The sequence below is a fragment of the Acomys minous genome, assembly GCF_964271855.1.
Source record: "Acomys minous genome assembly, chromosome: 3".
Taxonomy (NCBI): Eukaryota; Metazoa; Chordata; class Mammalia; order Rodentia; family Muridae; genus Acomys; species Acomys minous.
Window position 1 is genome coordinate 80,750,642 of NC_140485.1, and position 24,589 is coordinate 80,775,230.

The following is a 24,589-nucleotide window of genomic DNA, read 5'->3' on the forward strand; positions in this document are numbered from 1 at the left end:
TGTTCTTGGCATTTTCAAGTTTACCTGTATTGACTTGGTGTCTCTTTTTTTATTCTTCTTTGAGACAGGGTTTCTCTGTGTAGCCTTGGCTGTCCTAGACTCACTTTGTAGATCAGGCTGGCCTTGAACTCACAGTGATCAGCCTGCCTCTGCCTCCTGAGTGTTGGGATTAAAGGCGTGTGCCACCATGCCCAGTGGTTTCTCTGGTTTTCTGTTTCTTTCTTTATGTGTAGGCCTGTTTAAATGTTTGTGTATGTACAGATGATTATCTGCATGAGGTGCTTGTGTAACTGTGTACATGTATGTTTAGGACAGAGGAGAACATTGAGTGTAGTTCCTGAGGTACTTACTGTTCATGTATCTTAAATGTTTTTTTTTTTGAGAAAGCATTGAGAGTTGGGGAGTATGTTAGCTATCCATCAGTGTAAGAGGTAAGCATCTTGAGTGAGAGAGGTTAATGTGAGCTAAGTGTTAGAGGGCCAAGGCTGTGACCTATTGCTCTTTTGGTCTTTAGGCCTGTGGTGAGCAGTACAAGGTGATGGGAAGAAAATGCTGACATGACGGTTAGGGAGCCAAGAGAAGAAGAGGAAGAAGATGGCTTCCCCATCTGTGTGAAGGAGGTGTCCCCAGTGACCTCAAGCACTACCTACTGGCCCCATTTTTTAAAGGTAGCACCTCCCAACTGCACCATTTGGGCAGCAAGGCCTTTACCACCTGAGCTTTTGTGAGGCACTCCAGATGCAAAGAAAGATGGAGGTGAGGGCAGAAGGGTTTAATCATTGTCAGGATTGTCCCCCAGAGACAATTGTCCAGCCATAGAAGGCTGGATTTTGATGTCTCATGTTATTGTTCATCCCCAAGTAAGAAGTCCTTTGCATGCTCATGAACATGTACCGAATTGAGACGCGAGTCATCTTTTACTTTTGCATGAAGGGGCTGTTTATTAAGGAGCTGATTTCAACAATGCTGGTTTCCTCCTACTGTTCTTCTTTTGCCCTTGTCACTCAAGGCAGAGGATCGTGAGCATGCTGAGGAGACTACTGCTATTGTTCCCTTAATCATAAGGATGGGGCTGCAGGGGCATGGAAGAGATGCATAGGGGGGCTCCGCTGTCACTGAGAACTTTGTCTGGCTTCAGTAGTGCTGGCTTCAGCTTGCTGCCTGAAGGTCATTCTGAGGGTAGAGAAAGACAGTGGTTACTGCTCTTAACCCAGGACATTGACAGCAGGCTTGATAAGTGCCAACCCATCCAGCCCTACGAGATCACATAGCAGTGCGTGAGGGATGGGGAGAGAGCATCTGCCTGGGAGCACCTAGAGTTCAGCCTAGGGGAGAAGGAATTTGAGGAGAGTCCTCTGGCAGGAGGGGAATCTACCCAGACACAGCAGATGGAAGACACTGACTCAGGGGGCACAAGATCCTGAGTGGAGCACGTGCTGGCGCTGGCCCCGTGCTGGCTGTTTAGTAACTAAACTTTTACTGCTACCGCATGAGCTACTGGGGCTGTGCTTCTTGTCACTGCAGTGTAGCTCAGATGCCATCATCTGATCTGTCCCCTTGGTCAGGCTGTCTTGTGGTAACAGCCCCTGGTAGCACCAGTATAAAAGAATCGGAGCATGAAAGCCACCCTGAACAGTTGCTGGTGTCCTTTCATTCAGACCCCCTAGAAATGGATTTGGGCCTGGATGCAGGCAAGTATGGGGACAAGGACAGTTTAAAGTTTGAGTCATGAGAGAAGCTGATGCTTCCTGGGTCACATTCACACTGCTTGTACAGGCAGATCAGGAATATGTGCAAGGTTCTGGATTGGGAACAAAGTAAAGCAAGCAACAAGCAAGCAAAGAAAGAAAAAACAAACAAGGAAGAGTTGTATTTAATTTTCTTACCGATCTCAGCAGTTGGACAGGGGCATCCTTTATAGGAAATGAAGACACCACAGGTGGCATATTCATGTCTGCATACCTGCCTGAAATAAGGAAGGAGTTTAGGGAAAGGATAACCTGAGTGGCTTGTTTGACCACAGTCACAAGTGGGACCTCTGACCTGTAAGTGGCCCCAGGGGGAGTCAGTGCCTTACCTAATCAGCACGGGGACATGGATACTGTACACCCCAGCCTATAGGATGGGGGCAAGCTATGGTGTATGAGAAAAGAGTTCCCCAAAGCAGGTGGGGACCTGGTGGTGTCCTAACACTGAGGACAGTGATGCAGTACCTCACTCCAGGACCTGGCTGGAGCGGCACAGCCATCTGATGGTCAGTACACTATTTGGAACTATAATAGAACTAGCCACGAATGTGCACACCTGGTGTGTGGCACCATCGTCATTGTCGTCCAATGAAGTCATGGCATACTTATAAGTGTCCTAACCCTAACGTCTATGGGAGTGGGTGACCCAGGTCTACTGCTCATCTGTATACAAAGACAGTCCTGCATCAAGCCACCTGTGGACAAGATTTCCTGGGCGCTGCAGAGGAGGCCATTTGATGTGCTCCCCCTTTTTATCACCACATGCTTCACTTCTGGGAAGAGAAGGTGAGGTCTAACTCGGTGATACAGGGTGGCCTTGTGCTTGGTGCCCAGTGCCCTCCATGTGTCCTTCCCTTGCTCCTCTCATGGGCGCTGACTGTGCCAGCATCGGAGTTACTGTTCTACATACCTTTGAAATTATCCCAGCTCTTCTTTTCGACTTCAGACATAATGCTTTCCACCTCTTCCTTCTGCAAAACACAGGAGGACATTTTCAGTAGAGCCTTGCACAGTCCTCTGCGTGGCCTGAAGGCCCAGGAGCATCAGCTCAGCTTGCTGGTTCCTGTGGGATTTCTCTAGTTGACAGGTCTGTCACACGTCAAGGGCAAATGTGGGAGTGGATCTCCATGCATCGATGGGGCTCTGGTTTTGGGGCCCTAGTTGGGTTTTGTTGCCCTGTGGCTCCTTGAGCAGAGTGGTATTGGCCTGGTCAGTGCTGCTGTGCTCCAGAGACAGCTTTGGGGCTTGAGGAGAATCTTGGTGTCCCAAAGGAAAAAGAACTGGCAGGAGCTGGTCACTGCTGCACGCTCTGACATGGGTTCGAGGATGTCTAGGTCTCGGCCTCTCCCTGTCTTTAAGCTCCCTTCTCTCCCGTGTGACCCTCTTGAGAGGCATGCACTGTTGCTTCTGCACCTCTGCTCCCTTCTCAATGCTCACCCTCCTGGTGGGAAGTTGTGCTAGTGCAGCACTGGCATGGGGTTCCACTGTAGCAGTACCCTCGTGTCTGCACAGAGCGGATACTCTTTAAACTCTCCCCCTTAACGTCCCAGGGACAAGTGTTTGATAAACGACTGTGTCCCCTGGCATATGAGGAGCCATATGATGGCAATCCTACGAGATGGAGGGATTGCTGGCATTGGAGTGACCCCAGAGTCTGCCACTTGGCTGACTCCCCATATCTGGGGCTGCTAAAAGGGCAGAGTTCCTAATCCTGTGTCTGGGCACCCACTGTGGGTCTCTCTCCTGCGTGTGGCACCTGCCCGTCAGTATCTTCCCCCCTGTTTTATGTGTTTGTATGTATGCTTCTTGTAGCCCCACCCCCATGTATGCCAGGTGGGTATGGGCCACTTGGTTTAAGAGCTCTCCAGAGAGCCAGTTAGGCACCTGCAGCTCTGCTACACAGGAGGTGTGTGCTGTAGTCTCCATGGGCCTGTCTTTCCCCGAGTCCTGAATCACTGAGTGTCTGGCCTTGACATGATTTCCCACCTATCATGGGTCAGTATAGAAGGGCACATCAACTTACAGCTTCAGGGGGCTTCACGCTGTGCTCTGACCTGCCAGCAACAAAATACGGAGACATGTTAGGTTCATGAGAACGGAACTGTTCAAATTTAGTGCTCAAGTCTTATCTCAATTGCTTTTGAGAGCATCAGCTGCAGACTGGGCTCTGCTAAGGAGAGTAGACATGTGAATGCGGCCATGTAAGCCCAGATTCCCAATTCCTGTAAGGACTCAGATACTTGCCCAGACCCAGAACCCATCATCCCGTGTGTCTGTTGTAGTACCTCGTGAGCTTGATGTTTGGTTCCAGTTTGGAATCTGAAATCTTGCTGCTATGAGAGATGTATAATTGCTGAAATGACAAGAGTGAGCATGAGCGAAACATGGGGCCAAGGCCTTTCCCACTGTTGTGGGGAAACTGAGGCACAGGGGGCCTCAGGCTCTTGGGACCGGCTCATCCCATGCACCTGAGTCCTTGGGCTTCTTCTACCTCAGTCAGCCTTCATTTCTCAGCACTCACCGTTTTCCCAGTGGCAAAGTGCTCACCATCCTTTGTGATGTCTACTTTGTACTGGACTTTGAGGAGATTGTCTTTCTGGGAGGCAAAGCCTACATAGGTGATCTTTGCACTGAGGTCACTCATCTGTTTAAAGGAGACTCCAGTTAGTGTGGGGTAGATGATGGGAGGTGCCCTGTCATGACCCAGGCATGCATCCTTCTGTCCTTGCTGAGACAGTGCGTTGGGTCCTGTGGGCTTGGCCACCCAGCTGGGTCTGGTGCAGCTGAGGAAAAGAAGTGCCAGGCCCATTCCCACCCCTTGCCTCTGTTTGCTTCCGTGCATGAAGGTTGGGGCAGAGAACTTGTGTAATATTGCTTTCTACCAAGCCTATCAAAGCAGAGTGTTTCTCTGTCCTTGTGTCTTGAAAGCCCACATGTGCACTCTGTAGTGCAGATGCTTGTGTGCTGTTTCACCTGATCATGGGACCTAGTGAGGTGGACGAGACACATTTAATATTTACGGGGTTATGAGCCAATAACTCCCTCTCCACTCTGTCCCCAGTGCCTGCCCCTGTGCCCTGCCTGATCACTCAGATGGATGTGTGTCCTGTGTCCTTGACCTTATTTATATCTGCAAGAATTTTCAGATCCCATTTGTCCCATCACCTTCTTCCTGAGAGTGACAACATTCTGAGCTGATGTCCAGAGTGTTGGGGACCAGGGACTGATGGAGGACACTTACCTGGACAGAGCTGTTCTTTGCCACAAGTTTCACAAGGGTCTTCAACATGGAGGAAGAAATAGTTAGAGCAACGCTGGCATTTTTGGGAGCTTGAGGCAGCCGACCTGCAGGTACAGGCACTGAATTTTTGCTGAAATTGGCTTCAGCCTAAGGAAGGGAAGCAGAGAAACGTCTATGTGAGTTCCTGAGACTCACCAGTGTGTAGGCCTTGTGGATTTGCTGTGGGTTCAGGACGAAGAGGCCTGAGCTTCAGTGGCAGTGCAGCAGCCTCAGGGCAGTCAGACTTTCCTAGGAGGCCACTAACCTTCCCATGAAGGTGCATGGCCTTTTATGACAGATTTTTATGGAGGTGTGTGTGTGTGTGTTGCGTTGTGTGTATGTGCATGTGTGTCTGTGTGTGCACGTGTGCTTCTGCAAGTGTTTGTGTGTGTGTGTGCACATACTTGTATGTTTAAAGTCACATCCTCTCCTTGTCACAGTTGTAAAGACCTGAAGGCCCTTCTCTTTTGTGTTTTCTTCTTTCTTCCCTCCCCCTTCCATCCTTCCTTTGTTTCATGAACCATCACATGGAGGAAAATGTCTTAGATATTCTGGCTTATCTTGGGCATTTTCTCCTCCTTTCTCCCTCGGTCCCTTCCTCCTTCCCCCCTTTTCTTCTTCACTCCCTTCTTCTCTCCCTCTCCTGCCCTCTCCTTCTCTGTTTCCCTCTCTCAGTTTCCCTCTTTATCCTTGTCTGAATTCTGCCTTCATATTTCTGAAGTATAACCTCTTTTTGGAAGGGATGTTAGAACATCCAGACAGGAGCACAGAGAAGAGAGACTTATGCCTCACATCACCGGTGTTTTCATGTTTTGTGCATCCGTCCTTTAGATCTCAGCATGACTTTAGTGTGCTTCATACTCTCTTCAAAGCATGGCTCTGTTTCCACATGTAAAATGTGTAGGGGGATCTGACCCTCAGCTTAGCTATGTCCTTCGTGTGTGTGCAGGTTGTTTGATGAACTTCATCCTGTACTCTGCGTTTATTTGCGTTTCAGCCCTTGAGTGGAGGTCTTGTGATGAATCTCGGGAAGAGAAGCTGAGTCAGCCATGTCTCCTTCTTCATCACTTGTCACAGCCTGGTGTTGCCTTCCTGGTTGGTAGGTGGGCGTTTGGAAGGAGCTGGCACGTTTTGTTTTGTTGTGTGTAATCGACTGAGATGGAGATGTGAACTGGCCCATGTTGTGGCTGTCTCTGTTGGAGTGCCTCACAGGCCATGATCCTGTGCATTGCAGGGCAGAGAACACTAGGCTGGCCATGTCCTGAATGGGCACTAGGAGCCTGATCTCGGGAAGTAGTTGATGGGTCTGAAAAGAGCTGATCTTTTCACCGTCCTGACCACCTGGCCTCTTTTGTGGGCTCAGATATGCTTTCAGCCTTCATGCCGTTGCCATCACAATGACAGCAAATACTTAATACTTACACAGTAGAGGATGGTGAGTCCTTTGGGATTGATCATGGAACTTTGAACTTGGTACTTGAATAAGCCGGTAGCTGTGGAAGAGAGGATAGGAGGGGGAGGAATGGGGAGAGCCCAGCTAGCCATTGATGGCTGCGGTGCCCCAAGCTCTGCATCCCTGCTCTCCCTGTAGACACCTGTATGGACAGCAGCTTCTGTGAGCCTGCCAGACACAATGTGCAGCCCTCAGTGGCTTCTGCATCTCAAAGAATGCTGCCTGCTTGGGGTTAACCAGCAAGGATTTAGTTATTTTGAAGTGGAGAAGGAAAGACTGGCCAGCTGGAGCCAGTATTTAGTCTAGGCTGGGACCCAGTTTCTTACACCACCTCTGTACGTGGTTCTCCTGGATATGGCCTACCAGCTGTGACCGTTGTCATGTATTAGGGATGTTGTGAGAGGTCATGATCTCAGGCCCCAGAGATGAGAGCTGGGGACTGCTCTTGATGCAGACTCCATGCAGTGTTGCCTTTGAGAGCTGTTTGGGCTGGGAAGGTCCATGCAGACCCCGGAGAGGCACTGTGTCCTATTTTCTTCCAGGTGGCAGAAGCCAAGGAAGCTGAGGGAAAGGTCAGGTGGTCCGTTCTCGTCCCTACATGTGCTGAGGGGGTTGTGTGGGTCCTTGTCGTTTTTGAGTGTGGCATCCCAAGGGCCATCGCCTGTGCTGTGTCACCCCATGAATTCCCCCAAGGTGCTGGGACCATCTGTGTCTCCTGAGAAGGGAAATCCACGGAAGTACTCACTGTTCTTGCAGTCATTGAAGTCACCGAGGTTGACGGCACAGGAGTTGGATTTCTCCAGCTGTGAAGTCACACAGGGTAGCTCAGCTGAGGGAGCATCAGCAGCCTGTCCTGCCACACCCCTCTCCCCATTCTCCCTGTGAATTCTCCCTCTCTTGTGCCATCTCCCTGGTCACTTTTTGGCAGGATCCTTCCTCTGTTTCCACATGTCATGTGTTATAGTATCGCTCCAGGCAGTATGGCCCCGAGGAGCTGCTTGTCCATGGCGGCCCTTGGGCGCCTGAGGGCCCTGGCCTTATTCTTAAATCTCTCCTAGCATTAGGCCCTTTCCAGGATGCTAGCTTCTCTGTCTCCTTGTTTCTCCAGTGATTGAAGTCTCTGAGAGATCCCCCCCCCCCATTCCTTGGACTTACATTTTCGTTCATCTCTGCTGTCAGCAGTACAGGGATGAGGTCATTCAAGGGCAGACTCACAGGCAGTGACACAGTGTCTGTGACTCTGAAAGACATACATGCCAAGGTTAAATAAGTTGTCTTCACGAATCCAGGCATGTCCATGTCTTAGACAAATCGTCTCACTGATGAAGGAGTCACAATGACGCCTGGCTTCTCAAGGTGTGAGTGACCTGAGCTCTTGGCCTGGTCTTTATTCTTCCAGGAAGATACAGAGACACCTGGCCAAAGCACGGGACACCTGGCCCAGAGGTCCCCTGGATGGCTTCATCCTTAAGATCCCAGAGCACATGTGTTCACAGACCTGCCTGTGGTCTTGGTGTAGTTGGGGATCTGACTTCACAACATTGTGAGCTCTAGTTGTGGAAATTATACTCAATGCTTTCCAGGGTGTAGCAGAGGGGAGGGAGGAAATATACGCTGAGTATGCACGATGGAAGGCCTGTCCAGGTTTCTCGGGTGACCGAGGTCGGAAGGGCCTAGCTTTTCTGCTTGGTCCAGGGCGAGAAGTAGGTCCCTGACCCACAGGCCTGTCAGAGAGATTTTCTGTGTGGCCTCCTGGTTCTTTTTTCTGTTTTGACTCATGTCTGTGTGCTGTTCAGGGAAGCTATAGGATGAGCCATCAAAATAGAGTGAGGTGGAAGGAAGTAATGTAGGTGTGAGAGGGCTATTGTTACAGGAAGAGCATGTTGTCGGCTCCCTCTGCATTTTCTGATTGTCTAGGGCACTGCGGTGGAGCAGGTCACCTCTGGGACAGCAGCAGGGACCTTCTGGTACACCTTTGAGTTGACTGAATTGTGAGGAAAAAGGTTTACTTACGTCTTTATTAACTTAATGTCCATCGTGTTGACCTGGATGTGGGTGTCTTGGACATCAAGGGTGACACATTGGGTGTTGTTGAAGGAAGTAGCAATTCTCATTGTCACTTCCACCTGGGATTCGAATTGTAGCGCCTGGATGACACTCCCAGCCAGTCTGGAGAGGAAGGTGAGGGGGGATGACGTGCTGCTGAGACCTGGGGTCCAGCGGAGATATGGCATTTGTGGCTAAGCCTCATGCTTTGGTCAAGGGTCATCCTCTAGAGGGAAGGCGAGCTTCCCGGTCCACATGCTCCTCAGTCCCATGCCCCGGACTGAAGAGCCTGATCACTTTTGTCAGCCAGTCATTAGTTGACAAATCAGCATCTCATCCAGCCTTGAGGAGGTCACCCGTTGCTGGTGGCACAACTACCAGCCATAAGTTTACCTGTGAGTCTACCACTTGGGCCTTTTCAGTTGTGTGCAAATGCATGAGAGAAGTCTTCCAGGAGCAAGCCTGGCCTTGTTGTTGTTGCTTTTTGTTTTCTTGTTTTTAACAGGGTTCCTTGGTGTCCATGCTGCCCTTGAGATCACAGAGGTCTGCGTGCCTCTGCCTCCCAAGTGCTGGAATTAAAGGTGTGTACCAGCACTGCCCAGCTGAACCTTGAGCTTCCTATTGTAGAAATGGTCACATGTATGCATGCATGCATGCGTGTGCACGTGTGTGTGTATGTATGTATGTATGTATGTATGTATGTATGTATGTATGTATGTTTTCCTCTGCAAGCCAGGTTGGCTGGGAAGGAAATTAATTCTCTCTTCTCTGTTTTTGTGTCCTTATCAGTTGACCATTGCATAGGGGACATGTGTCTTAGTCCTGGGTGACCCGGGCAATCGTTGTGGAAGCACACTCACCCATCTGCACCTATGGTGGCAGTAAGCGTAGAGTGGACTTGGATCTCCTCGTCTGCCATGGCTATGTCCGTGCTCTCCTCTGTTACTTTGTCAACCTTTAAGCTGTAGAGTGACAACACAGATTCCACTGTGTCTCATGGAGACACCCTGTCCCTCACGAGAAATACCTGTGAGGCAGCGAGCTCACCACCAGGTGAACCCTGCTAGTCCTATGGCCCCTGGAGTTCCCTTCTCCACCTCGTGGTTTAAGTGCAACAAATGCTGGTTGTGTTTTCCAGTGGGGGTAAGTATGCTGCACTCTGGGTGGGAGGGGGCTCTCAGTGGTCTAGCTGTCAGTTGAGTGTGAGAGGTCCCACTCTCACCTTGTTCGTCCCCAAACCCAGAAAGTTGTCAAGGAAGCACTTACTTGATCACAAGGTCTTTGGTTTTGGTCTGGAGCACATCTGAAAGTGGGTCTGTGATCTGTTCCGGGACGACATTATTCACTTCCTTCATGACGGAGTCTCTTATGCTGTTTACATGTTCAACCTCTTCATCCAGGGATGCCTTGACATCGGAGAGGACCTTTTTGTTCAGGAGTCCATCTCCTGTGTCCTTGCCTCCACCGGACTTTTTAACGCTGCCCAGGGTACCCCCTAGGAGCTTGTCGGTGAGACTGCCAATGGGCTTGGGGCCCAATGAGGACTTTGAGGAATCCTCATTATCTCCTTTGCCTAGAGGAGCAGGAAGGCCAAGGGCGCCTCCCCCTTGCAGGAGGGAATTGGCATTTAAGAGTGAGAGCAGGTCAGCCTCGTTCACTGTGGTTAACACTTTCCCCAGCAGGCCTCCCATGTTCACTTCGTCACACTTCACAATGTCCTCGATCTGTGGGGGCAGAGTGCCCATGAGATCTGAAAAAGACCAGGAGGCAGTTCTGGTGTCAGTTGAGCCCTAGCGCCCTTCCTTTCTGGAAGATAACATCTTGGAATACGGGCACATAGGCATTCTGCATTCTGCCTTTCACGTTTGAGTCTTCTCTCTGTTCTAGTTATGAGTAGGCCGTGTCAGGGAAATCCACCCCCCCTGTTGTCAACAGCTCCTAATAGCTTACACTGATGCTAACTTGTGATGAGACTGTGTGGGTCAAAGATACTTGGGTATGGAGTAGGGGTGGAGCCTCATTTATGTTTGTCATTTTGCTCCTGTCATTTATTCTTCTTTTAATAAAAATCATGGATTGTGTAGTATGTATGTATGTATGTATGTATGTATGTATGTATGTATGTATGTATCTCCACTCGCTGGCCGAGATGCACTTGTACTCAATTTGTAGTGCTGGACTGGTCCATGAGCCATCAGGCCACCATTAGATCTTTCATTATCTAATTAATTAGTAATTTGTCCTGGGGCCTCGTCCTCAATATCAGCTCTGGTCTTCAGATTCTCCATGGCTTCCCTGCTCTGCATTCTCTGTGGTTGTTGGCGATTAGCAACTGGATATGGTGTGTGACTTCTAGATGAAGCATTTGGTTGAGGATATCTACTCTAATGTGGAAGGCCTGCAGAAGTAAGGAGGTAGTGAAGACACGAGCAGCATTAGTCTCTAGTTTCTAGTCCACTGTGCCCGAGTTTCCTCTTCTCTTTGACTCATTTTCACCTGATTAGTCTGGGAAGATTCGTGTGACTTGAATGTGCTCTGTTGGAGAAGGAATACCTCTGTGCCTTTGCCTTTGACTGAGGCTTAGGAACGGATGGCCAGGCAGGGGTTTATCATGTGTGTCCCTCCATCCTGTATAAGTAGGAATGGAGGCGTGAAGTTCCAGGGTACGTAGAGAACAGGCTGATGGTCAGCCATGGCCTGGAGTATTGTAAGTCCCTGGCACGCCATTCCCGAGTGCTTGTCTTGCTGGCTCTGGTAGGAACTGCACAGAGCAATGTCAGTGCAGTGTCGACTGTGGTCAGCCTTGCTGCCTGTAGAGCTGGAGCTCATTGGACCAAGGGACATTGCTGGCTCAGCAGAATTACAGTAGAAGGGCGTCCCTGGAAGCATCTTTTACAGGCTAGGTGCCCAAGAGTTGTACGCCTCAACAATTGGACTCTGAGGGATGGTAGTGGCCACTGTGGTAGTGCAGTGGCTTGTGGCCTCCATCTTCATCTTGTCATGCTCTGATGCAGGCCTTGTTGGGCCATTGCTGCAGGGAGTTTTTTTTGAGGTGGGTACAAGTGTTTCTTGTTGTTGTTTATCCCAGGAGGCCTCCCCATTTCCTTCTTCTCTAACAGATTCCTGTCTTTTGAAGATGTAACTAGCCAGGCTCCTGTACTCTTGGGCTTTGAGAATCCCATGGATTCTCATCTCGTGAGCCAGTGTGTATCTCAGGGAGGGGCAGAATGGGAGTTGTGAGAGAGCATATGCGGTCGAGGGCTTGCAGGAGGATTGTAAATTTGCTGCCTCCTGGGGCTGGAAAGCAGGCTGAGGGGTAACCAGCTGTGGGGGTGGAGGTGAACTTGGGGCCCAGAAAGGAGGAGCCCTGTCTGGGACACAGTCTAAGGTGGGAAGAATCAGCTGGAAGTCAAATATCGAGGCAGCCTTTGGGGTTGGACAGGTCCCGTGTCCAGAGCACCGTTGGTCTGTACAGTGCTAAGTGTGGGATCCTTCTGTGCAGCTTCACCATCTCCCAGAGCAGTTGGATGCACTGGATTTAGCCCCCTGCTGAGCCAGAATTTCTAGGTATTATCCAAGCTCCCTATTGTGTAAGGGCACCAAGCAGATGCTACAGGGTCCTTGCTTCTAAAACAAGTTGCTCAGAAGGCGACTGGACCCGCCTCAGAGTCAGAAATGAGCAGCCTATGGCAGGTGTGGCCTGGACTGAAAAAGGTGAGAGCTGAAATGAGTCTTACTTACATTCTTGGACTTTGTCACTGGAGAGGAAGTAGCTGGCTGTAGGTGCGCACTTGCCACCTATGGGGGCAGCTGGGTGCCTTTTGGGAGGTGAGTCTTGAGGTTTGGAGTCATCTTTGAGGCCAGGGGCACTTGGCAGTTTAATAGGGAGTGTCTGCACAGTGGGCACAGCAGCAGGGAGACTGCCTACTTCCGAGGGTGTTTCCACCGGGTCAGGTGCTCCTGCTTGGATGCTCAACATGATGGCCAAGACCTGGAGAGCCCACATCTTTGTGGCTGAAACCTGTAGAAGAGCAATTAGTCACGCATCGCATTAACAGTGGGCTTCAGAGCTGTCACGTAACTTTGTGTAGATGTCTCCCTGTCTCCTGTAAGACCATGTTATCCACGTTCTTGACCGCCCAGGATCTGCTCAGTACATGGGGATTTGGTTTGATACATGGCGGTAAATATCTGGAGGAAGTAACTAATTTTTTTATTTCTGTTTCAACCATGTGTAAATGTACTGTCACGATTGGCTGCAACATGTCAATGTAGGCGAAGGCCTGTCCTGAGGTCTGACTTCCCGGGCACATGTATCTCCCAGTATGGCGTGCAGCCGTACACCCTTGGTATTTCCCCCAATAATTTCCCTACCTCCTTGGTTTTTCAGTGCTGAGCTTGTATGTAAGTCTTGCCCACATCACACCCTTGCTCTAGCACTGACCTATGACTTCAGCCCCTTCTCAGTGTCCCAGTCACCCTCTGTGAACATGTCACGTTTTGAGTCCTTAGCTACAATCTCAGATCTCTTCCCCTGAGTCTTTTCTTAGTGAGTCGTGCTGGAGCTTTCCTTTGACACCTTATCTCAGTGTGCTAGCAAACGTAGGCATTAGGGCCCCTTCTCACCTGGCTTCCCTTGTCTGGGGTGGCATAACTCACCCATGGAGGATCTGAGCTGAGCTTGTGACATCTGGAGATTATTTCCTGCCTCACCTTCCTTCTCAGATTTTTTGCTTACCTTGACTCTCTCAGTGCTTCTGTGTCTGATATTTATTTGTATGCATTGGGTTATTTAGTTTTTGAAGCAGGGTCTTACTGTGTAGTCCCAGATTTCCTGAAGCTTGCTTTGTAGACCAGGCTGGCCTTGCTTTCGCACAGACCTGTCTGCCTCTGTCCCTGGAGTGTTGGCATTAACACTGCACACCACCGTGCCTGGCCTGTCTTTATACGTTCTATTGCATTTCTTCATTACTTTTTCTTGTGGGTTGTGTGTCCAAGACATGTGTATGTAAGTCACAGGACAAGTTGTTTGAATTGATTCTTTCCTCCTACCATGTGGGTCACTTCTGTCTAATCCTGACACCAAATCAGTAAGTAAATATTGGGTTTGTGGAAGTAGATCCCTATACATGTGCTCCTCATTACAAGAAGCAATCACCAAAAGTACATCCATAAACTCATCTTTAGAGAAACACTAGTCAGCCTGACACAAAGGAGGCTCATGTGACGACATTGCCCAGCAATGCTCTTCCACATGTGAGTAGTACCACTCTGGTAAGAAGTTGATGTTTAAAATGTTATTTATAATCCCTCTGCTTTCATCCTTCAAATCTTGGAATACCCTGACCTCTGCCTAATTTAATAGTCTGCAGTAGCTGTGTCTTCCTGAGCAGAGGTGGCCTGTGTTTGAAAAGTCATGATGGGTGTGATGAGTTAGGGTGGCCCCATGCACACACAATAGCCAGAGCTAGCCCTCCATTGCTGTCAGCATCAGAAAATAGTTTTAGTAAATTGAAGCCAATGGCAATTCCTTGCCTTGAATAAATTGCCTTTTTAAAATATACATCTCACCACCATCACCAGATTTCTCAGTTTCTCTCTAACCTCTGGAAAATCTAAACAGAATGCCACTCATCTATGCGCACTCTGAGGAAAAATGAAGTGTGTGTGTGTGTGTGTGTGTGTGTAGGTGTGTGTGTGTGTGTATGCTGACATGATTCTAGAAGTCAGCTTCCCATTTAATAAAGTCATGTCACAGGCCCTTTTATCTACCAGCCCACTCTAGGCCCAGTGCCCTGCAGTTCAGCATCAGAAGAACATTCTAGAATATGACCTGTACCCAGTGCTCATTACCTCCTCTTCTTCCATTCTATGTGCGTTCGTCTTGGCAACCCTTACCTTGCCCCTCATGTAAGGGTCAACGTCTTCAGAAGCTGCTTCTCCTCCTGCTCCTGCGTCTGCCTGTCAAACCCAAAAGAGCATCGCATTTTTATAGTCCATCCAGTGTCTCCTAGAAAGGTCATTATGCAGGAAGGGGCCTATCTAGATGTGCTGATAAGACAGGTGTGATGCGGTCGGCTTCCCAGAATTAGTAGCTGTTTTTTGTTTTTGCTTTTCTTGGCGAGTTCTTATACCTGTGAGGGCAGATTTCGGGATGGCAGACAGGCACTTCATAGAGAGTGTGCTCTGCGCCTTTGTGTCCAGTTGTTCTTTGTGTTCTGTGTTCAACAAAGCACGGGGAGCAGTCAGTGAATTGAGTTCATTGATGCACTATTGGAGTGAATTGTGAGGTGGCTTATCTGTCTCCTTATTTACATGCTCATACCCTTTGTTCTGTGTTGCTGCTTTGTAGTTACTAGGATGTTGGGTGACTGCATACAGTGTCAAGATGGATATGGCCACAAGGCCAACATGACAGTTAGCAGGCATGTGAAAGTCCTTTATGGTGCCAAATAATGCTCCATGTATAAACTCAACACCTAATGAACAGCTGAATGCCAGGCATCCATGATCCAGAAATGGTGTCCCCTGGTTACAGTTTTAGAGATGACCATGTGTCGAATACGTTGTCTCTGGCATGAGTGCCATGCAGCATCCTGCCATATGAGACCCTACTCCTGAGTCAGTGATGTGCAGGGATGGATGGATTCCATTGACAAACTGAACTGAGCATAGTGTAGCAGTGGTCTATGGTTGCTAAGCTGTGGAGTTATATAATTGTGTGAGAGCCTTTTGACTTCTTCTTTCTGTGGATGTATAATTGGCCTGGCAGAGATGAGGATATTGTGTGTGTACATATATTTTCAGTAACATTTACTTATTCTTTAAAAAAAAATTTATCCAGTGTGTTCTGGGGATAATCATTTACCACTTCCTCTTTCTAGTGCCCTTCCTTCCTCTCCCTCATAGCTTCATCTTGTCTTTTCGTTGCATATGTCCCTTGTGTACTTACGGCTTTCCTCTGTTGTGTGGGCAAAGTACCTGTAGACTCCACAAAAGAGAGCAATTCCTGTCACCTCATCAACCACTGCCAATAGTTCATGCACAAGGTAAGTCTTTGTTTGGTCCCTCTGCACCCGTCCTGGAATCCTGAGTGGTTTGGTCCTTTGGAGGTCTTTTGATTGGAACATGGCTGGTAGGGGTCAGTGTGTGTGATAGTCAGGCCATGTCCATGAGTCAGCAGTTCACAGCCCCTCTCATCCCTTAACATTGTTCCTGCCCTCCCTTTCATGATGTTTTCTGAGGCTTGTGTGGGAGCTTGGTGCAGGCTACTTGTTGACAGAGGAACAGTCACAGCTACTTAAACCTCACCCTGCGGCCAGTTTTGAGGCTGCATTAAGTACTACACACTGCAAAAACAATTGTCTTTGCCCTAAGTCAAGAGCAATAAAAGTGTTTACATTAATATTTAGAAATTAGCTTGATAGACAGGTGTGTTGGCACATGTCTCCCGGCATTCTGGAGGCAGAGACATGAGGGTCGCTGTGAGTTCGAGGCCAGCCTGGTCTACTAAGGGAGTCCAGGACAGCCAGGACTACAAGAGAAACTGTCTTAAAAAAAAATGAAAAAAGGAGAAAACAAGAGAAAGCAGTTTGATTTGAGAGCATGTACTCCTGGCCAAACAAGAGATAATCCCTTCCCCCAGTCCTGTGATTTCCTCAGTCTTTTGCTGTTGACTATCTTACAATAGCAGGCACGAACTCAATTTGTGAAGCAGGCTTCAGATGTAATCAGAAAGCACTTGGTTATCTCCATGACTATAATTCCACTATTGCAGAGTGGGCACATCTTGCCATGGCCACCAGTATTATAGCAGGCAGGATCCAGTGTTGGGAGAGACTATTGATGTCTCTCCTCCCCAGAAGCTTGCATAGTACCTTCTGGACTGCATATGGTACCCAGCAGGGGGAGCGTTTCCTTGTCAATCAAGGCTGATTTCTCTGTGTCCTGCATCTGTAATGAGTGAGGACTTTGTTATAGGGTCTTATGATCTAGTCAGGGCAGGCACCTATGCTGCCCAGTGTAATGCCAGCTTGACACAAGCTAGAGTAATCACGAGAGAGGAGGGAGCCTCAGTTGTGAAAGCGTTCTCATAAGATTTGGCTCTAAGCATTTTTAAATTGGTAATAAATGGAGGAGACAGCCGTTGTGGTTAGTGACATCCCTGAGCTGGGGGGTCCTGGCGGGCTCAGTGGGCAGGTGCCTGTAATCCCAGCACTCTGGGAGGCAGAGACAGGTGGATCGCTGTGAATTCGAGGCCAGCCTAGTTTTCAAATGAGGCCAGGACAGTCAAGAGGACAGAGAAACCACCCCTCTCTCCATATATATATGGAATAGAAAAGGAAAACAGCAACAAAGAAGAGTAACCAGCACCCCTGTGCGTCCTCTGTGTCTGTTCATGCCTCCAGGTAACTGCCCTGTTTGAGTTCCTGCCTTGGATTCCCTCAGTAATGGATTGTCCTCCGAAGTGCAAGCTGAGTAAACCTTTCCTCCCTAAGGAGCTTTAGTCATGGTGTTTCATCACAGCAATAGAGACCTTAACTAAGACAGCACCCGAGACCAATAGCCTGTGTTGTTTTGGGTGCCTCTGGGACTTCCCTGACCAATAGCTTGAGGGTGGTGTCCTGTGCCTGGCACTGAGATTTTCCCTATAATAACTACTTTCTTTTGGGAGTAGCATTGTCTAACTATGCAGGATAGTTGTGTTTCAGAGTCATCAAAAAAATGTATTTTCTAGCTGGGTATGGAGTCACATGCTTTTCATCTCAGCTCTTGGGAGGCAGAGGCAGGCAAATCTCTGAGTTGGATCCTAGCCTGGTCTACAGAGTATCTTCCAGAACAGCCAGGACTACAGAGAGAAACACTGTTTTTAAAAAAAGAAGAAAAGAACAAAAACAAACAGGCGGGCCTTTAATCTCAGCACTTGAGAGGCAGGCAGATATCTGTGAGTTCGAGGCCAGCCCGGTCTACAGAGTGAGTTCCCTGACAGCTTGAGCTGTTACACAGAGAAACCCTGTCTCAAAACAACAACAACAAAAAAACAAACAAGGAAAAAAAATCCTAAACAACAACAAATTGTATTTTCTTGGGGCTGGAGAGATAGCTCAATGGTTAGAGGCACTCTTAACTACTCTCCCAGAGGAACCAGGTTCAAATCACAGCACCCACATGGCAGCACCCAACTGTCTGTAACTCCAAGATCTGACACTTTCACATTTACAAACATGCAGTCAAAACACAATGCACATAAAATAAAGGTTAAAAAAAAACAACAACAAAAAACGTATTTTCTCATCATCTTACAAGCTAGTGGATTTCCATAAGGTAACTTCATGTACCAATGGCTTGGGCTAATTTACATGTTCTCTCTCCCCAACCCCTCCTCTCCTTAAAACTTTAGTCCTCTTTCATGTCACCTGTGTTCTGTGATCTATCCCCTGTAATCAAAATTTCCTTGAGTTGGAAGATCATAGATTTTCATATCCTTTTCATTCTTGTTAAGCATCTGACATCCCTCAGTTTCTCATTCCTTACCCCCAGTCGTGCTTGCCTGATTTGGCTATACCGTGTGACCCCTTGAGTGTGTTTACTCTTGTCTTCTGTTTGAACTGTTCCTTCCAGTATCCTCTGTAGAGCTGGCTTACTAGCCATATGTTCCTTTAATCTGTCTTTAATGTAGAAAGGTTATATTTCCCTTCATTCAATAGGTAACATTGCAGTGTACAATAATCTGCTTTGTCACTTGGGTCTTTAAAACTTGGAATTTATCTTTCTAGGCACTTCTGTCCTCAAATATTTTACCAGATTTATCAGGTGTTATTCTAATAACACTTGACCGTTCTTGCAGCTTGAAATGTGGTTTCTTAGTTCTGTTTTTAATATTTTGACTCCAGATTGTTGTGGGATTTCTTTAGTGGTCCTGTCTATGTGATGTCCCCAGGGCCTTTGATACTTGCATAGGCATCTCTCTCTCTTTTTTTTTTAGGCCCAGTAACTTTTTATTAATGTAAAAAAAGGTTTATTTATTATCTATATAGTGTTCTTCCTGCATGTACCCATGCACACCAGAAGAGGGCACCAGATCTCATTATAAATGTTATCAGCCACCATGTGGTTGCTGGAAATTGAACACTGGACCTTTGGAAGTGCAGCCAGTGCTCTTAAGCTCCGAGCCATCTCTCTAGCCCCTCAGGAACTCTTCTTCAGTGATTTCACTGAGAATATGGTCCATGCTGGGGCTGGGGAGATAGCCAAATGTTTGAGAGCATTGGCTACTGTTGCAGAAGATTCGACTTTTATATCCAGCACCCACACCAGGCCACTTAGAGCCCTCTGCAGATCAGTTCCAGGGGATCTAATACTCTCTTCTGGCCTTCTCAGGCATCCTCCTGCATGCAACTTTACATACGTAGAAATACATGCATAATGTTGAAAACCCACAAATTAAATCTTTATAGAATGGGATCGTATACTACATGCTGTAGTATGTTATTCTTCCTTTCCCATGTCCATTAATTGAAAGTTAGGTGTTTTTATCCCATGCTCTCCAAAGCTATCCCATGTTCTCTTTGTAGATTTGTAAACCTTTATCAGTGACATTTACTGAGTAATCCACTTCCTCTATTTCATCTTTCAGTTCTGACCTTCTCTTTTCTATACGATCCCTTTTATGGGTGTGGATTTCCACTGAGGTTTTTGTTTGGGTTAATTCAGTGTTTTGTTCTTTGTTTAATTTTATATTCCTATCTTGGATTGGCTTTCTTCTTTCACTCAGCTCTTTGTTTTCTATTTTTTGTGTGTACTCATAGCTTCCTTGGTTTCTTTCAGAAGAGTTGTAATCATTCTTTTTCTGGATGCTCTTCCAGGTCATCCTAACCAGGGATCCTTACCATGTAGTTAGACATTGTTGGGAGGAGCCATGTTGGTGTGTGTATGTGTGTGTGTGTGTGTGTGTATGTATGTGTGTGTGTGTGTTTGTTTTCTGGGCTGAGACTTGCATATGTGAAGTAGTTACTGATTTAATCATTCATATTCTCTCTCTCTCTCTCTCTCTCTCTCTCTCTCTCTCTCTCTCTCTCTCTCTCCAAAGAAACCATTTTTTCTTTTAGTGGAGGCTGTTCAATGTTCATAGAGGGTGGAGGTGTTTCCCCACTTTTTGGTACTGATATTGGGAGCTACAGCAGTGGGGCTGACCTGGTGTGAGTGTATGTGAGAACCCCCTAGGAGCTGGGTAGGCATGGGGTGGGAATGCGTGGGCCTGCCCATAGGCACAGGGCTGCAATTTGCTGGAGGAGCAGGGCAGCAGGAGGCAAGTGGGATTCTGGAGGAGCCTGGTGTAAAGTCAGATGTCATGGCAACATATGGAGGCGAGCCCCTAGAAGAACCTGTCGCCTATGGGACAGGGAAGAACTGGGCCAATTTGAGTGAGTTATCAGTGGACAGATGAAGCATGAGGATGTTTTAAAGTGTCACTGAGACGCAGTGGTCCCCACTGACTAGAGACTGAAACCAGGCAATGCTGAGGATTGGCAATGTTCCTTTCTGGGTCCAGGAAGGCTGGAGTTTATACCTGGCAGAGGAGGGTTGTGTCCTGGGATGTGTTCCACAGCTGACAGCTCATCAGAGCACACTGCAGCAGAGAGTGCAGAGGAGACATGATGGGAGGCAGCACATCTGGACTGGGGCTGCTTAGCTCTACATAACTCTGGCCTCCACTTAACCTGTACACATGGGAGGACCCTAAAATGGCCTTGATAGGAGACAGTGTGTCACTGGATCTCTTCGTCCTGCTTCCCAGCATAGACATATTGTTTCTTCTGTGTGTGTGTGTGTGTGTGTGTGTGTGTGTGTGTGTGTGATGTTCATTTTGCTTTTAGTTGTCTTCTTGTGAACAGTGTCCAGACCTGGCTTGTTGGATGGGGCACAGGGTAGGTATGATCCTGAGTTCAGTGACAGAATGAGGCGTGATTGGTGTTAGTGGTCTGACATGGCTCTGTTTGTACTTAGTAAGCCCCTGCCTGGAGGCCTGATTCCTTCCTGCCTCTTTCTTCATCTTGTGCTTCCTGTGCTTCTATGCTTGTTTTCTGGGCATGAGGTTTCCCTTCCCCTCCAAGGAAGGCTGCAGGGCTCCCATCCCTGCAGGTCTGCATTTCCCCTGGACATGATGCCACAGTGTCTGGTGCAATCACAGGTCTTAAGTGGGACAGGGTTATTTGACCAGAGGCCACTTGTTTCAGTTCCAGCTCCCCACACGCTGGTCATAGAGCAGTCTTCCTATCGCCCCACTTGGCCCTTCCAGAAGTCTCAGCATGTCCATGGCAGAGCTCCCCAGCCACACTGGTCCTCACTCTGAACCTCAGCTGCCACTCCCTCCACAGCCCCAGGGTGGTCTTGGTGAAATGTCAGATGCAAAGAACAGTTGGCAGCTGACCTTTTCTCACAGGGCATAAGTCTCAGTGTTGCTCAGTAGAAGACAGAACCCAAGTGTTCCGTTGTTGTTTTTGGACGTTTGAGGGACAGTGAATCATGTTCTTGGTGCCTGTGGTGCCACCTCTCAGTGATTAGCTGTCTATGTCCATGCCCCTGACAGTTCTTTAGAGCCAAACAGCTTGTGGAGAGCTGGGAGTGGGCGTACTGGGAGGAACCTGTGGTGACCCCTGGTCCTCCTTGTTCTTAGGAGACGGAGTAGCCATTGAATTCTGCTAATCCAGGATGCATGGAACGTGTCATGCAGGCCAGGTTCTTGGATAAAGGGCTGACAAAGGCCAACTTGTCTCTGACAATATGTGCCCTTTCGTGCCTTTGAAGGGAGAGTCTTTCAGGGCTGTCCAAGGCTGGCCTGAGATCCTAACTGCCTGTGATAAGTAAGGTAGGTGCCAACTCTTAATGGCCTCTGTGTGAAGAGATGACAGTGGGTCAGCTGAATCAGAGGTGTGCTGTTGACACCGGCATCAAGATTTCCACCTTTGATTGCCAGGTCCTTAACACACACACACACTGTGCACACCCTGGTGGACAGGCTCACACTCCTGTTTTCTCATGTACTTGACTGTGTCTGGTTCTCCTACAAGTAGACCAGTCCAATAACCAATACCAAACAGCACATGAATCCGTAGAGGTGGCACTATCCAGCAGGAACAGCAAGGCTCCGCTGAATCTGCAGGAATCTGTGGAAGCAGCCAGGATCAGCTGGAGCACCATGAGAAGTTCTCTGGAATGTTTCTCTCTGCAAAGTGAAGACAAGCAATTGTACAGCCAATAAATACCCACAGTCTCGCCTCACTGTCAGTGGCTCTTTTTATACTCACTCCCACCATAACATACCCTCTCATGCGTCTGCTCCCAGCAGAACATCACATGCCCTTGCACAAGACAGCTTTCAGCAGAACACCATGTGATACAACTGAGTCTTCAAAGACTCCAGAAATGTCTACTTCAACATTCTCCTCTCTCAGGTCCTCCCGGGTCCTCCCCACCTCCTTACCCATCCAACTTTACGTTCTTTCTCTCTCACTCTTAAAAAATGTAGTCAAACTCCCAAACAACAACAAACAAGAAACACTCCTCCCACAGCCTGAAATCCATACAAATAAGCAAAAGCCTGATTAGACAAAAATATGCAAACAAAAATATGCAAAATGTGACCAAAAGGGTAAAAAAATCATTTAATTTATTTTGTGTTGGCCACTTCTCCTGGGCATGGGGTTGCCCTGAGGTGTGGCAAACACACACATTGAGACTGCGGGGAAGAAGCCCGGGGTGAGAACACCAGCAAACAAAACACAGTAGTTCATCCCTCCTGCAAAATTCACCTCAGTGGCCAGTGCCAGGGTGTACCCAGAGACTCTTCAAGAAAGGAGAAACAGGATTAGAAGGGCCTGCAGAGGCTACCAAGAAGAGACTTGATACCCTATGAGCATATACAGGGGGAGGTAGTCCTCCTCAGTCACAGTCATAGGGGAGGGGAGTAAGGGGAAAATGAGAGGGTGGGAGGAATGGGAGGATACAAGGGATGGGATAACCATTGATATGTAACAAGAAAAAATTAATAAAATAAAAATTAAAAAAGGAAAAAAATAAGAAGGGCCTGTAGAGTAGGTCTACAAAGTGTTTATGCAACTCGCACTATTGCCAGCTGGCCCAAGAAAGGCAACATGGAGCCAAGAGCCATATTGTGTTAGTGAATGAAGAGGACAGCAGAGAGAGCCATGGAAAAAAAAAGTGGTGAGGCCATGATGCATTTTTGCATTTTATTCATCTAGGGTTTTAATAGTGTCCTTTTCAATTATCAAATTATACACTTATTTTGGGTAGGTGACTTTAAAGCCATGAAAATCTGCTGGATCCCTAGCACCCATGTCACACTAGGAGTGTTTGTGCGTGCCTGTACTATCAGCAGAGGTGGAGGCATTAGACACAGGAAGACTGTTGAGACTTGTGGCCTGCCAGCCTACCCAAAACCTAACTAACCAACCAAGATACACAACCAAAAATACTGAGCTGTAGATTCAATGATAGACTCTGTCCTAAGAGCATAAGCCAGAGAGTGACAGAGGAGTGCCACACTCTGCATGGCTCCAGGGACTGACCTAACTAGGGGAGAAAACGAAGAAATGACAGACACACAGGCCATGTATAGTGGAACAAGTGGGCTCTTGGGCTCTTGGAATGAGAAGCTGCAGCACTCTGAGAGCTTGGTGTATTTGTTATATACAGTTAAGTTGGGGGCCAGGGTTATTGCATACAACTAAGGAGGTGAGGTTAATACAAACAAATAACCAAGGAGACAGCATTATTATATATAGCTGAACAAGGAGGCAGGTTTAGATAATTTGTGGTAATCTCTGTAGAGGAACAGTCTTTCCCTCTCTCTGTAAGCTATGGTGGATATTTTCTGCACACACTATCAACATTTGCATGCAGACTCTAGGAAGACTTTTCTATCTCTGTAAGTGACCCAGGGAAGGCTTTGTCACTCACATGGGACCAAGACACTGGTCCTAGACATGGCTCTGCCTTTGTTAATAGCACACATTCACTCCGGGATTCTTTTTTTTTTTTTTTTTTTTTTGAGATAGGGTTTCTCTGTATAATCTTGGCTGTCCTGGACTCACTTTGTAGACCAGGCTGGCCTTGAACTCACAGCAATCCGCCTGCCTCTGCCTCCCGTCACTCCGGGATTCTTACAGAGGAAGACACTAAATGTCCTCCTTTGGTCTCTGTATGTATACATATACATTACACCTACAAAACAGAAAGAAGAAAATGAGAGGTAGACAGCAGAGGATGCTGCTATTAAGCTGGGAAGAGCAAGAAGGATGGGTAAGAAGGAGGGAGGGATAGATTGCTCAGAAGCAGTCAGTTTGAGGGTGTGTCCCAGCACTGGGTCAGCACACCAAAGAACAAGTCCTGATTATTTCAGTGTCACTAAGAGAGCACCTTTGCTGTGCTTCTTTGCTTTCAAGTGAACTTCTGAGCTCCCTGGCAGCTGATGCTCTGTTGATAGCCACAGAGAGACGAGGGAGGGGAGAGATAGAAAGAGCTTTGAAATTCAGGCTGTCGTGTGTCTATAACCTGGACCAGAGACCACTGTCTTAACAAGGAGAAGATATGCAGATTTCCAAAAGCTTCTGCACACAGATTCCAAATCATACAAACATATGACCACACAATGACCTCTAAAATCATCCTACTCAGAGTAAGATTTGATCCAAAAGATGTCAAAAGCTATCTGGGTACCAACATCCTCTGTACTCCATCCCAGTGCATATACCTTAGGCTGGTGTTGGGCTAAGTCTGTTTGATCTGCTTATCTGCTTATTCTTTCAAGGTTCTGGTTCAGGGAATGTGGTCTTCTGGGTAGAGTAATACTTACTAGTCAGAATAGCTTCCATGTCCTGGGGAAAGTCAGCCAGATTAACTATGTAGCCCCCAAGGAGTCCTGTGAGATCCCCCTTCCTTGTGAGATCCAGTAGCAGCCACCTGGCATCCTCCTCAGAGGCCCCAAAGTAGCAGACGTCACTGAGTGCAACAGTCTTGGGCCCAACCTTGGACAAAGATTGG

At 47.9% G+C, this 24,589-nt stretch overlaps 2 protein-coding genes across 2 annotated transcripts in view; one reads left to right on the forward strand and one right to left on the reverse strand.

Moving 5' to 3' along the window:
* CDK5RAP1 (CDK5RAP1 mitochondrial tRNA methylthiotransferase) overlaps positions 1-1,089 on the forward strand; it is a 39,738-nt gene extending 38,649 nt beyond the window's left edge. Inside the window, exon 15 of the transcript XR_014777992.1 lies at positions 515-1,089. The gene's annotated coding sequence lies outside the window, so the exon portion shown is untranslated. The remainder of the gene's footprint in view (positions 1-514) is intronic.
* A 60-nt stretch (positions 1,090-1,149) lies between these two features.
* Positions 1,150-15,081, reverse strand: LOC311593803 (vomeromodulin-like; the record flags this gene model as incomplete). Its single annotated transcript, XM_084775219.1, has 16 exons — positions 1,150-1,173; positions 1,887-1,966; positions 2,659-2,719; positions 3,772-3,802; positions 4,034-4,101; positions 4,270-4,392; positions 4,990-5,136; positions 6,451-6,521; positions 7,227-7,284; positions 7,637-7,721; positions 8,495-8,650; positions 9,388-9,489; positions 9,794-10,277; positions 12,269-12,548; positions 14,426-14,488; positions 15,064-15,081. The coding sequence occupies 16 exons, from the start codon at positions 15,079-15,081 to the stop codon at positions 1,150-1,152; spliced, it is 1,851 nt and encodes a 616-aa protein (XP_084631345.1).
* Between the last annotated feature and the right edge of the window lie 9,508 nt (positions 15,082-24,589).